General features: G+C 36.3%; 1 protein-coding gene across 1 annotated transcript in view; it reads right to left on the reverse strand.

The window, feature by feature from the left end:
• LOC121389238 (piezo-type mechanosensitive ion channel component 1-like) overlaps positions 1-18,634 on the reverse strand; it is a 112,627-nt gene that overhangs the window by 55,548 nt on the left and 38,445 nt on the right. The window contains 7 exon segments of the mRNA XM_041520836.1: positions 2,218-2,449; positions 4,063-4,159; positions 5,836-5,913; positions 6,781-6,908; positions 10,465-10,625; positions 13,745-13,892; positions 16,045-16,147. Of these exon segments, the coding sequence (XP_041376770.1) occupies positions 2,218-2,449; positions 4,063-4,159; positions 5,836-5,913; positions 6,781-6,908; positions 10,465-10,625; positions 13,745-13,892; positions 16,045-16,147 (947 nt within the window).

Raw genomic sequence — 18,634 nt, forward strand, 5'->3', positions numbered from 1 at the left:
TCATAACATCGAACCACCTCAGTCGGTAGAGAGCTCTCACCTGAGGTGATTGCATCATAAGATCGAACCACGTCAGTCGGTAGAGAGCTCTCACCTGAGGTGATTGCATCATAACATCGAACCACCTCAGTCGGTAGAGAGCTCTCACCTGAGGTGATTGCATCATAAGATCGAACCACCTCAGTCGGTAGAGAGCTCTCACCTGAGGTGATTGCATCATAAGATCGAACCACCTCAGTCGGTAGAGAGCTCTCACCTGAGGTGACTGCATCATAAGATCGAACCACGTCAGTCAGTAGAGAGCTCTCACCTGAGGTGATTGCATCATAACATCGAACCACCTCAGTCGGTAGAGAGCTCTCACCTGAGGTGATTGCATCATAAGATCGAACCACGTCAGTCGGTAGAGAGCTCTCACCTGAGGTGATTGCATCATAACATCGAACCACCTCAGTCGGTAGAGAGCTCTCACCTGAGGTGATTGCATCATAAGATCGAACCACCTCAGTCGGTAGAGAGCTCTCACCTGAGGTGATTGCATCATAAGATCGAACCACCTCAGTCAGTAGAGAGCTCTCACCTGAGGTGACTGCATCATAAGATCGAACCACCTCAGTCAGTAGAGAGCTCTCACCTGAGGTGACTGCATCATAAGATCGAACCACCTCAGTCAGTAGAGAGCTCTCACCTGAGGTGACTGCATCATAAGATCGAACCACGTCAGTCGGTAGAGAGCTCTCACCTGAGGTGACTGCATCATAAGATCGAACCACCTCAGTCAGTAGAGAGCTCTCACCTGAGGTGATTGCATCATAAGATCGAACCACCTCAGTCGGTAGAGAGCTCTCACCTGAGGTGATTGCATCATAAGATCGAACCACCTCCGTCGGTAGAGAGCTCTCACCTGAGGTGATTGCATCATAAGATCGAACCACGTCAGTCGGTAGAGAGCTCTCACCTGATGGGTAAAAGTACGAGGTGCACCCAATGTTTGATAGAGAAGTTAACACCACAAGTCCTGTGATTGGTGATAAACTGAGTGTCTTGGTTGAAAAAAAACCCAGCTTCATGTGGGGAAAAAATGTATGCAATTTTATTTCATCTAGTACCACTGTGTCAAGTAACCATGTGCTTGAAACATGTATGGGGTACCTGTAAAAAAAAAAGTACTCAAATTTTATGCTACCCGTTATCTCTGAAATGAGTAGCTTAACCCCCAATTTTTTTCTGATTCACTTTAAGGGTGTGGTAGTATTTATATCTGTGGTCAGCGGCCTCGGTGGCGTCGTGGTTACGCCATTGGTCTACAGGCTGGGAGGTATTGGGTTCGGATCCCAGTCGAGGCATGGGATTTTTAATCCAGATATCAACTCCAAACCCTGAGCGAGTGCTCCGCAAGGCTCAATGGGTAGGTGTAAACCACTTGCACCAACCAGTGATCCATAACTGGTTCAACAAAGGCCATGGTTTGTGCTATCCTGCCTGTGGGAAGCGCAAATAAAAGATCCCTTGCTGCTAATCGGAAAGAGTAGCCTATGTAGTGGCGACAGCGGGTTTCCTTTCCAAATCTGTGTGGTCCTTAACTATATGTCTGATGCCATATAACCATAAATTAAAATGTGTTGAGTGCATCGTTAAATAAAACATTTCTTTCTTTCTTTCTTATATCTGTGGTCAATTGAAGGAAAGAAGGAAGGAAATGTTTTATTTAACGACGCACTCAACACATTTTATTTATGATTATATGGCATCAGACATATCATTAAGGACCACACAGGTATTGAGAGAGGAAATCCGCTGTTGCCACTTCATGGGCTACTCTTTTCGACTAGCAGCAAGAAATCTTTTATATGTACCATCCCACAGACAGGATAGTACATACCATAGCCTTTGTTACACCAGTTGTGGAGCACTGGCTGAAACAAGAAATAGTCCAATGGGTCCACTCAAGGGGATCGATCCTAGACCGATGAGCACTTTACCGCTTTACCTGCCCTTATGTCGATTGATACACTGCAGGTAGGAGTTTTAGCCACATATGTTACAATTGTCATCTATGGGATTTGATTTGGTAGTATACACCCTATAGAACCGAATGCTACATTTACATGTATAATGCTCACTGAAACGGGTCTTCCCACACTACCTATATCTCACATTTTCACAACAGGGTCCCCAAAAACCCCACCCCCAACAAACCCACAACATAAAACTAACGTTGCAGCAGCATCTTTGTCTTCATCTGATGAAGTGTCCGCATGTTGCTTCATGGCTACTATTCGTTTTTCCTCCTGAATTTTCTCCTTCTCAACTTTCATCTCTTTTTCCAGTTGATGGGCGACGATGCGGTAGTTCCTCGAGATCCGGTTGAACAGGCGGATGAACCAGTCAACAATGCTGGCAAGAAACGTCCCAATGAATATCAGAATTCTCTTAACTTTATTTTCAGCTGGAAAAAAAAGACATAGAAACAATTTTTTAAAAACCCAAACATAATAAGATACACAACTGCTCATTAGTTTTATTACACAGATATAGACAATAACTTACGAGTTACTTGGAATTACGGATTATCTGTCCTGAGCTTTAGCAAGTGACTGACAATATTAATTTCATGAGGGACAGATAATCTGTAATTCCGAGTATCGAGTGGATTATTGTATTTATTACCCATAGGGTAAATAGTTTACAAACTTAAACTTTAAACTTTTTACATGACGTAAACTATATAATATACAAGACGAAATAGTCTGAGGAAACTGATGACATCACGAAAGAAAAGCAATGACATCAAAAGCAATCTTTAGGTAAATCTTATCAACAAGAGACTTGACAGTCGAGGAAACCAATGACGTCACCAAACTAACATGACATCAGTGGGAAAAATCTATCTCTCCCTAGAGAAAGATACAAAATATATTCACTCGCATCTCACTGCCCATACAGGTAATAAAAGTTAACATTCAATATATTCTTTACTGATTAATAATTTTGTATGATGACAAGACAATATTACAATCACCCAAGTCGAAGCCAGATGATAAAAGTCTTATAATACATGTATCAGAATGAAATTCCAGTACAGATGTCAGCCTCAATCATGTAAGCATGACTCTGTCTAGTACAGGTTTAGATTTGTCAAACCAGTCTTGGGGTGGCAGTATGTATAGTGTCCTGGGGAGTGGCAGTCTTTTTTTGAAGATGGCATATGGACAGTGTCCTGGAGTGGCAGTCGTCCTACATATGACACGATACTATCCTGGGGAGTGACTCAGATGGCATATGGTGTGTTCTGGAGAGGCAGTCTTCCTACACTTCATAAGGCTGTAGTGTCCTAGGGAGTAGTCTTCTTGCCTACAGATGACATAGGGGATAGTGTCCTAGGAGTGGGCAGTCTTCTTCCTAGATGGCATAAGGATGTAGTCTTGGGAGTGGCAGTCTTCCTACACAGGCATAAAGATTCGTGTCCCAATAAGTGGATGTAGTGCTGTGGGAAGTGGCAGTCTTCCCACAGATGGCATAAGGAGATACATGTCCTAGCGATCATGAAAAGTTTGTGTGTGTGTGTGTTCATTTGCACCAAACTGATCGCCAGCATAATAATAAAACAATGCTGTAGTACATACCAGACCCTAATTAAAGGTTACATTATAGAAGGAAGGAAACGTTTTTTTTAACGACGCACTCAACACATTGCATAAGGTTATATGTCCTAGCGTCAGGAAATATGGTTCAAGCACCATACAGCATAATAAGAGAGGAAACCCACTGTCATGTACCAGACCCTCTTTTCGATTAGCAGCAAGGGATCTTTTATAAGCACCATCCCACAGACAGGATAGTACATACCATGGCCTTTGTTACACCAGTTGTGAAGCACTGGCTGGATAGAACATTTATGAGAAAAAAATATGTTCTTGTAAAAATAAATGTGTTATGTAACACTGTTCAGTAGACACTCCCACCCCTGCATCTCCAAAATGTTTGGACCTACATCTCTCCATCACCACCCTGAGCATTAAGCGATATTTGAATATGGTTATAATAGAGTTAAAGACATACCTGGAAGCTCTACATCACCCACTTGTTGATCATCATCACCACCAGAGGGCACTGTGCTAGTTCCGGCTTTTGGGCTGCTAGGTGTAGTTCCATCAGCCTTTGAAAAAATGAAGAAAAAAAACCCCCATCACACTATTAACACACTATATGTATAATAAAATAAAAATGCTAAAAATATTCTTCCCATCCTCCTCCTTAGAGAACGAGTTTCTTTCGACATCCAAATTTAAATATATCTACATGTGTGTGTTTGTGTGTGTGTGTATACATGTACTTATATATTTTGCTGGTAATATAAGCTCCAATATCACCAAATAAAAGAACTGTTATTGTTGTAGTGGATTTGTATATCACAACAACACTGGGTTGTTGTTGTGTTTTTTTTTAGCTAAAACAAGCGTTCTGAGAGTACTGCTAAAGCAATACATGTCCCCTACCGAATCCAAGAAATTTTTGTATCTCCTAAGTTCAAGGGCTATAACTCCGTCCAAAATGGGTAATTTGCAATGAAACTCAAACTTGATCTGTAACAGTATATTACAAAGCTGTACAAAATATTTCATCTCAATATCTCAAGGCATTCTAGAAAAAACCCATCCGGAAAACTATATATGGGACAGACGGACGGATGGAAATGAAACCTATAGTCTCTGGCCTTGATGCTGCAGTGGTTAAGCCATCGAACTACAGGCCCGGTACCAGCTCCAACCCAGAGCAAATTCTTAAGGTCTCAATGGGTAGGTGTAATGTCACTACACCCTCTTCTCTCTCACAAACCAACTACCAACTAACCCACTGTCCTGGACAGACAGCTCAGATAGCTGAGGTGTGTGCACAGGACAGTGTGCTTAAACCTTAATTGGATATAAACACAAAAATAAGTTGAAATGAAATGAAATATTGCCCCCTCCGGTTGGACCGGTAGGGGACTAAAAAAAGACATTAATAAATATATGTTTAAGAGAACATTATATGACACTATTTAAAAATAAAAATAAACTAAAAGCTTGCAATAGACACGGTGTTACACCAATAAACTGATGCCCATCCTGAGATGAAATTTCATGATGTTTTTATGACTTTTTGGACATGCAGGAATGTGATAATCATTTAGAAAAAACCCACCTGAAATGATCTTTAAAATGCTGAAACCTCTATATTATATAAATTATAAATACATTTAAAAAAAAAAATGTAAATAATAAAAAAAAAAAAAATATTAAGATAACTTTTTCAGCATTTCAGATTAAATCCAAAGGAAAAATCAGGGGATTTTGCTGAAAATCCATTTTCAAACAAAATCTAAAATCAGATAAAAAGCTAAAGATTACATGCCTTAAAAGAACAAAAGACCACAACTTTTTTGCATAAATGTGCCCATCCTAAGGTTGAAATTCCATGCTTTTTTTAACAATTGATTTTCATTTTAACTTATTTTTGAAAAAATCCTGAAAATATCTTTAAAATGCTGAAACCACTATCCTTATATAAACACAAATAAATCTGGTCTGTCTGTCCAAAAAACAAAAGTTAGTTGTTATTTTTGGTTAGTGAAAGAGATTAGGGCCTTAGGACCAACCCATTTTGTGAAAAGAACTTTATCAAAAAAATCTGGAGGCGGTACTGGCCTGTGAACACCTGTACCTACAAGCCTGTAGTCCGATGGCTTAACCACTGCGCCATGCTTTCCCATGCTTTTTCGTAACTGTAAGTAACCCTGTAAAAATAGCTTTTAAACCATGCTATTAATTTTCCTTTTACTCCAGCACTTACTTCTTGATTTAGAGCCTCAGTGCTCTTGGCTTTCTCATCAGCTGCGTCAGTTCCTGAATCAACAGCAGTGGAGATTATCTGAAACAAAACAATATCTCTTTCACAATACAGAATTTATTAAATTCTTCTTTTATTTATACAAGCTTGTGTGTCATACTGATTTTACAAAAACGATTGTAAGGATTATTGTATTGCCCAAGCTAGAACAAGGGCAATACATGAAACCTGACACGAGATTATCTGAAACAAAACAATGTCTCTTTCACAATACAGAATTTATTACATTATTCTTTCACCTGAATTAACAGATTATTATATGAGCTTGTGCATCATACTGATTTTATGAAACCAGTGTCAGTATTCTTGTATTGCCCAAGTGAGAGCAAGGGTAATACATGAATCCTGACACAAGTTTCGTAAAATCTGTACGACTCACATGTGAGTAATAATTTATTTATTATCCATATTATTATTGTTATATTTTTAATGAATAATAAGGATCGTCTCAAAATGTTTTAACAACAATTAGATCGAAGGAGACGAAAATGATGTCCTTATACACTTGTTTTTACACATATGCTTCATATATGTGTTTAAAAAAAGTATTTTTAAAAAAAGGGGGGGGGGGGGAGATCTGTCGAATTAAAAAAACAGGCGGATTTTTATCCTTGGAGTGGGGATGAAAATCTAGGATTTACTGTCTTATGGCTTTATAAATTTAATTATTGGCAAAAACTCACACCTTTTGTCAGAATTACCCATTTCACTGCAGCAAGATTATCAATGCTTGTCAAGTTGTGACAACGCTGGTGTATGTATTAGCAATGATTTTAGTTGAAACAATATTTAATCTGCCTTTTGTTACAGTGGATACGTTTTTATTACTTATTATTGATAGTGATATGGTTGAGCCTAAATTGTGTAATATATTTCACAGTCTGTTACCTGTAATGGTCCGAGTTTCTTCTCTTTGTCCACGTCAGTATCTGTGCCAAAAGTCAGACTGTCAGGTACACCCTCTTCCTCTTCATCAGAATCATCCTCAAACAAGTAGTAGTCGCCGGACCGGATAGCTAAAATATTATTAAGAGAATATTAGTCACCCGACCAGATAGCTAAAATATTATTAAGAGAATATTAGTCACCGGACCGAATAGCTAAAATATTATTAAGAGAATATTAGTGACCCGACCGAATAACTAAAATATTATTAAGAGAATATTAGTCACCCGACTGAATAGCTAAAATATTATTAAGAGAATATTAGTGACCCGACCGAATAACTAAAATATTATTAAGAGAATATTAGTCACCCGACTGAATAGCTAAAATATTATTAAGAGAATATTAGTCACCAGGCAGGATATCTAAAATATTATTAAGAGAATATTAGTAACACGACCGAATAACTAAAATATTATTATGAGAATATTAGTCGCCGGACCGGATAGCTAAAATATTATTAAGAGAATATTAGTCACCGGACCGGATAGCTAAAATATTATTAAGAGAATATTAGTAACCGGACCGGATAGCTAAAATATTATTAAGAGAATATTAGTAACCGGACCGGATAGCTAAAATATTATTAAGAGAATATTAGTCACCGGACCGGATAGCTAAAATATTATTAAGAGAATATTAGTCACACGACCGAATAGCTAAAATATTATTAAGAGAATATTAGTCGCCGGACCGAATAGCTAAAATATTATTAAGAGAATATTAGTCACTGGACCGGATAGCTAAAATATTATTAAGGGAATATTAGTCGCCGGACCGGATAGCTAAAATATTATTAAGAGAATATTAGTAATCGGCCTGAACAGCTAAAATATTATTATGAGATTAGTCGCTGGACCGGATAGCTAAAATATTATTAAGAGAATATTAGTCACTGGACCGGATATCTAAAATATTATTAAGAGAATATTAGTCACTGGACCGGATAGCTAAAATATTATTAAGAGAATATTAGTGACCCGACCGAATAGCTAAAATATTATTAAGAGAATAATAACTAAAATATTATTAAGAGAATATTAGTCACTGGACCGGATAGCTAAAATATTATTAAGAGAATATTAGTCACTGGACCGGATAGCTAAAATATTATTAAGAGAATATTAGTCACTGGACCGGATAGCTAAAATATTATTAAGAGAATATTAGTCACTGGACCGGATAGCTAAAATATTATTAAGAGAATATTAGTAACCAGGCAGGATAGCTAAAATATTATTAAGAGAATATTAGTCACCAGGCACCGAATAGCTAAAATATTATTAAGAGAATATTAGTCACCAGACCAAATAGCTAAAATATTATTAAGAGAATATTAGTCACTGGACCGGATAGCTAAAATATTATTAAGAGAATATTAGTCGCCGGACCGGATAGCTAAAATATTATTAAGAGAATATTAGTCGCCGGACCGGATAGCTAAAATATTATTAAGAGAATATTAGTCACTGGACCGGATAGCTAAAATATTATTAAGAGAATATTAGTCGCCGGACCGGATAGCTAAAATATTATTAAGAGAATATTAGTAATCGACCTGAACAGCTAAAATATTATTATGAGATTAGTCGCTGGACCGGATAGCTAAAATATTATTAAGAGAATATTAGTCACCATGCCGACTGAATAGCTAAAATATTATTACGAGAATATTAGTCATCATGCCGACTGAATAGCTAAAATATTATTAAGAGAATATTAGTCACCATGCCGACTGAATAGCTAAAATATTATTACGAGAATATTATTCACCATGCCGACTGAATAACTAAAATAGTATGAAGAGAATATTAGTCACCAGACCAAATAGCTAAAATATTATTACGAGAATATCAGTCACCATGCCGACTGAATAGCTAAAATATTATTAAGAGAATATTAGTCACCAGACCAAATAGCTAAAATATTATTATGAGAATATTAGTCACCATGCCGACTGGATAGCTAAACTATTATTAAGAGAATATTAGTCACCAGACCAAATAGCTAAAATATTATGAAGAGAATATTAGTCACCATGCCGACTGAATAGCTGAAATAGTATGAAGAGAATATTAGTCAATGGACCGAATATCTAAAATATTAAGAGAATATTAGTCACCAGACCAAATAGCTAAAATATTATTACGAGAATATTAGTCACCATGCCAAATGAATAGCTGAAATATTATTAAGAGAATATTAGTCACCAGACCAAATAGCTAAAATATTATTACGAGAATATTAGTCACCATGCCAACTGAATAGCTAAAATAGTATGAAGAGAATATTAGTCACCAGACCAAATAGCTAAAATATTATTACGAGAATATTAGTCACCATGCCAACTGAATAGCTAAAATAGTATGAAGAGAATATTAGTCACCAGACCAAATAGCTAAAATATTATTATGAGAATATTAGTCACTGGACCGGATAGCTAAAATATTATTAAGAGAATATTAGTCACCAGATTGACTAGCTAAAATTTTAACAGTTAAGTGGATTATCATCTTCATATTTTTCAGTGAATATTAGTTAGAGCACTGGTACGCACCAAATTCACTAACTGTGAATTTTAAAAACAAACAGCTACTTTTATTTTAATTTGGTTAAAATAATTTCATGTTTTAGTGCATATTTTGTTGAAAAATAAGTGGGTTTCTGCAATTATTGAACTTTAATAAATAATTTTGTGAAATGTTTGGCTTATTTAGAGTCATCAAAACAGACTGTTCAAATATTCAGTAAAAATTAGTCACCAGACTCAACAGCTAAAACATTATGAAAATACTTTTCACACCAAGACAAAACTAAAGCATAGAAAGCCGTATGAATTTGTATGTAATGAATTCAACCATTTCTGAAATGCAAAAGCACTATTGGCTAAGCTAATTCACCACCCATGTGACTGTTACACATCAATAGATTAAAAACAAATTACAAACAATTCTTATATGAACGCACCTACACCTATATAGTGATCTTCTGGCTTGACACCACCCATGTGACTTACACATCAATAGATTAAAAACAAATTACAAACAATTCTTAAATGAACACACCTATATAGTGATCTTCTGGCTCGACACCACCCATGTGACTTACACATCAATAGATTAAAAACAAATTACAAACAATTCTTATATGAACACACCTATATAATGATCTTCTGGCTCGACACCACCCATGTGACTTACACATCAATAGATTAAAAACAAATTACAAACAATTCTTAAATGAACACACCTATATAGTGATCTTCTGGCTCGACACCACCCATGTGACTTACACATCAATAGATTAAAAACAAATTACAAACAATTCTTATATGAACACACCTACATGTATATAGTGATCTTCTGGCTCGACACCACCCATGTGACTGTTACACATCAATAGATTAAAAACAAATTACAAACAATTCTTATATGAACACACCTATATAATGATCTTCTGGCTCGACACCACCCATGTGACTTACACATCAATAGATTAAAAACAAATTACAAACAATTCTTAAATGAACACACCTATATAGTGATCTTCTGGCTCGACACCACCCATGTGACTGTTACACATCAATAGATTAAAAACAAATTACAAACAATTCTTATATGAACGCACCTATATAGTGATCTTCTGGCTCGACAAAGTTCTTCTTCAACTTGGCCTGCTTGGCTTGTAGAGCAGACATCTTCTTCTTGATACCCTTCAAGATCTTGTTCTCCTTTTCCTTCTGCTGTTCCACTTCTCCCTTGTTGATTCGGTTTATCAGCTTCGCTCTTCTGTAACATTCACAAAGAATGTTAATGTCATGTTCTGTCCCGGGAACAGATTTCTGGCTATCCAGAGCTTTGCTCCGAGAGAAGACTTGCTCGAAGCCTCAGTGGTATGTGAGCATGTTTAAAGGAGGGGACAATCAAGGCATTTGACCTGGTATGCGTATTCAACGATATATAATGCACATTATTGCTAAATATCAACAAGTATAATCGTATAGTTAATTAATAAAACGGTTAAATGTGATGGCTATTATATATAATGGGCGCAGCCATTTTGTACCATCCCAGTGAGCTGGTGGTTACATAATATCTAACGTGTCACGTCAGGAATTAGTCTTCGAACTGAAGAAACAAAACATACCTGATTTTTGTGGATGCATCGCAATATTCTGTAATAATAGTCATCCCAGTAAGCTAGCAACAATTATATATTATATTTAATACAAAATAAATCACCATTGTCAAAGTGTTGAAATAACTGTATTATGATTTGTACATAAATTAACCCACGTACTGAAATAATAATCGGAGTGTTTTCTTAGTTAATTGGTCGTTTCTTTCCGTGGCCTGTACCTGTGGTTCCTGATTGGCAGGTGTATATTTAGACGGTCCCCAGACACTGTGTCTAGACACACTAAAACGACATGCCTCTTTTATTAAGATCACAGGGTATTGTGTGTTAACCGCACAGACACCCCTCTAATCATAATCGATCAGCCGTCTTGTTTTATTATTGTACCGTAAGTAATTCTGTAAAAACCTTGAATAAGTAGACCTAACCACAAAATTGACCAATTACGTAGTCCCAAAGAAAAGAAAATTATCACTTAGGTATCATGAGTTGTCGTTTTTGCTCGAACGTAGCATACCAATAGGCTTAATAATATGCATTTTATTCTTTGGATTTTTAAAAAAAGAAAAATAATATAACTCCATTTCGTTCTATTGATGCAAATTTAAAAATATTTAGTTAAATAGTTTATTATACTATCAAGTCATTTATGTTGTTTTACAAGTCAGGTTGATGAAAGCGAATCGCCGTGTCGTAAATGAGAGCGTTTGTTTACACTGTGAGCAGATGGACGGAGCTGACGTCACTTCGCCCCAAGCTATACCACCGGAAGTCACAAAAACAAAACAAAATGGCTGCCCCCAGTTAGAAGTAATAATCACGTTTGTTTATTAACTCTAAACTTACGCGTTTTTCATTTGTTAAAGTGTCAGTATGTGTTGGTGGTCCGAGTATGCATGTTTCCAACACATAAATCTCTTGTTTGAGTTTACTCTAAATTTAAAACATTACCTGACCTGACCTGTTAATGTCATGCTACTAACACAAATATGTTTTTAAAGATGTCATGCTACTAAGAGAACACAAAAATTCAGCAATGGAAAAAATGGGTTCTGAATGTAACATTATGTAGGCAGACAACTATATCTCATTCTATAGTCCGTCCCATGGGGAATGCCTTTTTTTTCATGCTATGGAATTTAATTATAATTACTACAAGTTATTTATTTCCGAGCCAATTGTTTTTTAAACTGGAAACAAAAATAGCATTTAATTTTTTTTATGACCAAACAACATCTTCACTATCACTTTTACAAATTGCACATACAAGTTGAAACATTTGGTTGCTTTCAAAACACTTTTTCTTCTGTAGCAGAGCTTGAACTTATGGCAACCATATGCTTGTCTACAGGAATTTTTAACCAGTAACTTTTACAATAAATAAAGATAAAATTAAAACCCTAAAATTATCCTTTCAACTAACAGCAATGATTCTTATGTAGCAGCGAAAAACACACACACAAAACTGCCATAGATAAAGCCCCCTGACCTATGGCAATTTCTATCGCAGCTATGACAACTGCTATCAGTGTCTCCATTAAGTTCAAGCCCTGCTGTGGATTTTAAAATTTAGTGTTTTTTTAGGTGAAAAGGCATTGATGTATTGACAATTAAAGTTAAAGGGAGTGTTGTTTAACAACACCACTAGAACACATTGATTTATTTATCACTGGCTATTGGATGTCAAACTTATGGTAATTTTGACATGTAGTCTTACAAAGTTAAGGTTTGTTTTGTTTAACAACACCACTAGAGCACATTGATTTGTTAAAGAGACTGTCCTGAGTTTGCAGCCATTGTAAGATCTTTGTGATAACAGAGTTTTGTTGGCGACTAATATTTCATACAAAATACATTTTCTTTTTTAGAATACCAGTGTCTGTATATCGAATGTGTTTGCGGTCGTATACTTATGTTTGTAGCACTCAGTTTTTACTTTAATTCATGATATATATTTTTTCGTATGTACAAAATTATTGGGAGGTAAAATCTGGTTTGGGCTATTACAAGCATTAGGACAACAACAAACACTTTGTAAATACAGACACTGATATTTTAAATAAGAAAATGTATTTAATTTTTATGTTACGTCATCGTAAAGGCTTTATTGGTCGGAAACATTATACAATACTTGTTAACTCAGGGCTGTCCCTTTAATCATGGGCTATTGGATGTCAAATACAGTGCAACCCCTCTAAACTGTACACCCTCGTTACCAAGACAAATATCTGATTTTAAAAGTGATCCGGTTTAGAGAGGTTCGGTTCTGTCCTGCTTTTTAAAAAGGGACTCTATAAATCATTAGTTTTGAGGGAATTCCAGTTTACAGAGGGTCCAATCTTGTGAGGTTTCACTATATATGGTAATTTTGACATGTAGTCTTGGAGAGGAAACCCGCTACATTTTTTCATTAGTACCAAGTGATCTTTTATATACATCATTCCACAGACAAGATAACACATACCACGACCTTTGAAATACCAGTCATGGTGCACTGGCTGATATGAGTAACAGCCCACTGACGGGGAAAGATCCTAAACTGACCGTGCATCAAGCGAGTGCTTTACCACTGGTCCATGTCTCGCCCCTATGTTTCCATTAGTAGCAAGGGATCTTTATTTATATACTAGTTGTGGTGCACTGGCTAGAATGAGAAATAGCCCAATGGTCCCACTGATGGAGATAGATCCCAAACCGACCGTGCATCAAGTGAGTGCTTTACCACTGGGCTACATCCCACCCACGTATTGATGATTGCACACTGTTTTACCTGGATGCGAGTCCGTTCTCAGCCTCCAGGTCGATGACAACATGCCGGAAGTAGTGACTGCTGTATAAGCGACCCTGTAGCAGTAAAAATACGAAGCAGATCACGTCCCACTTTAATCCGGTGTTATCCGGTTCTACTACACACAAACCTAGATTAAAAATAAGAAGCAAAATCAGATTTTTTTTTCAAATACCAACAATTACAAAAAAAATTGTTGAAGAAAAAAAAGAAAAAAAAGAAAAAAAGAAAGAATAAAACTTAATAATTAAACACTCTGAGCATATATTTAGCTTAAAAAATCAAATACTTAAAATTAAAATATAATTTTACATATTTTCACAACCAGACTATTTTTAGCATAATTGTTCAAAATAAAAGTATTCTTGCATTGTTGTGAATATCCTTATGATAGACGTGAGACATTTGGCAAGACGTTCTCAACAGACTATAAATACATAACTCAATTACCTGAAGAATATTTAAAAAGTTTGTTTTGTTTAACAACACCATTAGAGCACATTGATTAATTAATCATCAGCTATTGGAAGGAAGGAAATGTTTTATTTACTGACGCAATCAACACATTTTATTTACGGTTATATGGCGTCGGACATATGGTTAAGGACTACACAGATATTGAGAGAGAAAACCTGCTGTCGCCACTTCATGGGCTACTCTTTTCAATTAGCAGCAAGGTATCTTTTATATGCACCATCCCACAGACAGGATGACACATACTACGGCCTTTGATATACCAGTCGTCTTGCACTGGCTGGAGCGAGCATTGGCTATTGGATATTAAACATTTGGCAATTTTGACATATAGTCTTAGAGAGGACACCCATTACATTTTTTTCCATTAGTAGCAAATTATTTTCTATATGCACCATCCCACAGACACGAAGGCACATACTACAGCCTTTAATATATTAGTTGTAGAGCACTGGCTGGAACGAGAAACAGCCCAATTAGCCCACCAACAGGGATCAATCCTAGACAGACAGTGCATAAGGTGAGCGCTATAGCACTGGATTATATCCTGACCCTTCACCTGAAGAAACCTGAATAAAAGCATGTAAACAGGGGACGGGAAAGGAAAGGAAATGTTTTACACACTCAACACATTTTATTTACGGTTATATGGCGTCGGACATATGGTTAAGGACTACACATATATTGAGAGAGGAAACTGCTGTTGCCACTTCATGGGCTACTCTTTTCGATTAGCAGCAAAGGATCTTTTATATGCACCATCCCACAGACAAGATAGTACATACCATGGCCTTTGCTACACCAGTTGTTGAGCATTGGCTGGAACAAGAAATAGCCCAATGGGCCCACTGACGGGAATCGATCCTAGATTGACTGCATATCAAGCGAGTGCTGTACCACTGAGCTATGTCCTGCCCCCCCCCCCCCAGGGGATGGGAGACCTTCCCCTACACATGCACACTGTCCAGGAAATGAACGTGCCGACATGCTGGCAAAGGCATGAAACAATCAGGAATAGCCACGATAGATAGCCAGAGAGGGAGACAGACAAACAGACGGAAGGACGGATGAAGAGATATAAAAGGATGGAAAGAATGTTTTATTTAACAATGCACTCAACACATTTTAATTACGGTTATATGGTGTCGGACATATGTTAAGGACCACACAGATTTTGAGAGGAAACCCGCTGTCACCACTACATGGGCTACTCTTTCTGATTAGCAGCAAGGGATCTTTTATTTGTGCTTCCCACAGGCAGGATAGTACAAACCATGGCCTTTGTTGAACCAGTTATGGATCACTGGTCGGTGCAAATAGTTTACACCTACCCACTGAGCCTTGCTGAGCACTCACTCAGGGTTTGGAGTCGGTATCTGGATTAAGAATCCCATGCCTCGACTGGGATCCGAACCTAGTACCTACCAGCCTGTAGACCGATGGATAGAGAACCAATCATGGTGCACCGGCTGGAACCAGATAATAGCACTGCTGGAGATTGATCCCATCCCGATCTTGCATCAAATGAGTGCATTACCACTGGACTACATTGTGTTCCCCAGACAGACAAATGGAAATGAAAACAGGTATTATCTGGAGTAGGTAATGCTAGGTTTCGACTACCAACTGTCATGACGAAAGTTGGCCAACTTGCCAATCTCACGACTTCTACGACTGTCCAGTTGCTAGTCTGAGCACTCTTATAACTTGATTCTCGTCGTATACAACTCCTACAACCGATTAGTTGAGTTGGCCAACTTTGTCGTGACAGTTGATAGTCGTAGCCTAGCATAACACTGTTGACATACTTGCAGGCACTTTGATGATTGATGAGAGACAGTCAATGCCAAGCAGTTGAATCAACCAGCAATGGCCTTTCGACAAGTGCTTGATGTAAACACAACCAACAAGCTGAAAATAAAACCCAAAGATGCATTCACTTTAGACTGTGAATAATGAAAATTTGAAATTGAGTCATTACCAAGCATTGAATTTGGTGGAACTTTGTTTTAGAAATTCCGCCAGAATCATAAACATGATGTAATACAATATCTTGGGATTCCATCTGATAATTTTATGCTTCCCAATCTGGGATTTACAGAAGAACAGAATCCTGCTAAATTCGCAGCCTGATTACAGAATTAGAAAACTAAATTAAATCATTGCAGAATTAGAAAATTAAATTAAATCATTGCAGAATTAGAAAATTAAATCAAAACATTTCAGAATTAGAAAACTAAATATTTGTTGAGTATAAGGATTATCTATTGTTGTGCAAGTTGGTTGCATTTCTGAGTGATGTCACTGTAATGACAAATTTTAGGAAAATCAGTTATGGTTTAGACAAAAAATGGCCTAACCCACCACAAATTGCAAGATTTTTAAAGTGACGTTTTTTTTAAACCTTGGACCCACCTACATGTAAGTAACATAGTAAAATTCTGCCCAAAAATAATGAGTGGAACATTGTTTATTTTCAGTTTCTAAATGTATCATTGTGTACCTTTTTGTAGTAGATTTGACCATATTTATAAAACATGCTTAATAACAACCCTTATGGTATTTGGTATTTAAAAATGGAAACTCATTTGATTTTACATAATTCATGGGTGCTGAATCCAAAAATAAATATTGCCAACTGATCTTTTGATTATTTATCTTTAAAAATTCAAGATAGCCACCAAATATATACAAAAACAAAAAATCTAATATCCAGGATTTTATATGGGGTACATTTATAATATAGGCTATTTGTATGTCTTTTGTATCAGTTAATTAATATTTGATACATCTGTGATTTTTAAATTAACCAGATTACAATAATTCCAAGATGGCCACCATGTGAGTACCGGGGTATTAAGGGTGTATACTACCAAATCAAATCCCATAGACGACAATAGTAACATATGTGGCTAAAACTCCTACCTGCAACGTATCAACCGACATAAACGCCACGGATATAAATACTACCACCCCTTACACTTAAAGTGAATCAGAAAAAAATGGGGGTCAAGCTGCTCGTTTCTGAGATAACGGGTAGCGTCTATGACTACCCTAGTTTCGCACAAAATTCGAGTACTTTTTTTTACAGGTACCCCATACATGTTTCAAGCACAAGGCTACTTGACACATTGGTACTAGATGAAATAAAATTGCAATTTTTTTTACCCAGATGAAACTATTATTTTTTACAACCAACACACTCACATTTATAACCAATCACAGGACTTGTGGTGTTCACTTCTCTATCAAAAGTTCGGTGCACCTTGCACTTTGACCCAGCCGGAAGTTATTTGGTTTAGTACTACCTATACTGATAACATACATTTTTCAAAAAGTGTCCAGCTATGTGTCTTTATGACAACCAGGATCTGGTGTATTCTGACATAAACTGACAACCTCACTGAAACTGTTGTTTCTACAGTGCAACCTAATATAATGTACACCTCAAAAAGCATATATATTGCATATAGTTTTGTACAAATGCAATATGTCATATTAAACAACAAAATGTTTTAAAATAAAACTCCTGAAGATATTTACTTTCAGTTGGGTGTGTGTACTCGGGTATATATGTAGAGACAACATAGATAGTCAGAGTACCTCTACCCCTTTAAAGAATTCCATTAAAACACATGCACTTGATTGACCCCTAGATTATTAAGACCTTAACAGGCACATCAAAGAAATATCAGTATTAAAAAAATACACTGTCTGAGGAAGGAAACACAAACATGACTGTACCTGTATGAAGTAATGACTTAATGTCCTGAACATTAGTGTTGGGAGGAAATCCTGTATGCTGGGTGTGGGTGTCTTCAAGTTACCAGGTGTGCGAATTTCAAATCCATCGGCCATGCTGATTTTCATAATGAACCATCAAAACTATTGGCAGCCACCAATATTGCTGACTATATTTTATTTATAGCCTACTGTAGTTGGAGGTTTTAATAGTTGTGATATCTGGAATAATCATGCAGCTTTAACACATTTATTTTTGATTAATTACTGAAAAAAACTATTTTTAAATGACAAAATTACCCGAACATCTATTTTCTTGCATTATTTTCTAATCCGGATGAATACAATATGTACATTAGATGTATTCCTATAATCTGTAATCCAGCATTTTATTTAGCTAGTAACATTAGGTAATACAGCTTTAACAATAAAATAAATTATCAACTTAATCCAAGGCAGATAATCAGATCTGAAAAAATTGGTTCTGAATCTAGTATAAACTCAAAATGCTTTTCATGAGAGCTAACTAAGTGATTATTAAAAAAAAAAAAATTATCTGGAGATCTAAGTATATGTTTAACAACCTTATTGTTATGTACAAATAAGAACAGAAGGCACAATAGTGACAACAAATTTAATTATGTTTTTGGTAAAGTT

Source organism: Gigantopelta aegis, chromosome 14 (genome assembly GCF_016097555.1).
Source record: "Gigantopelta aegis isolate Gae_Host chromosome 14, Gae_host_genome, whole genome shotgun sequence".
Classification (NCBI taxonomy): Eukaryota; Metazoa; Mollusca; class Gastropoda; order Neomphalida; family Peltospiridae; genus Gigantopelta; species Gigantopelta aegis.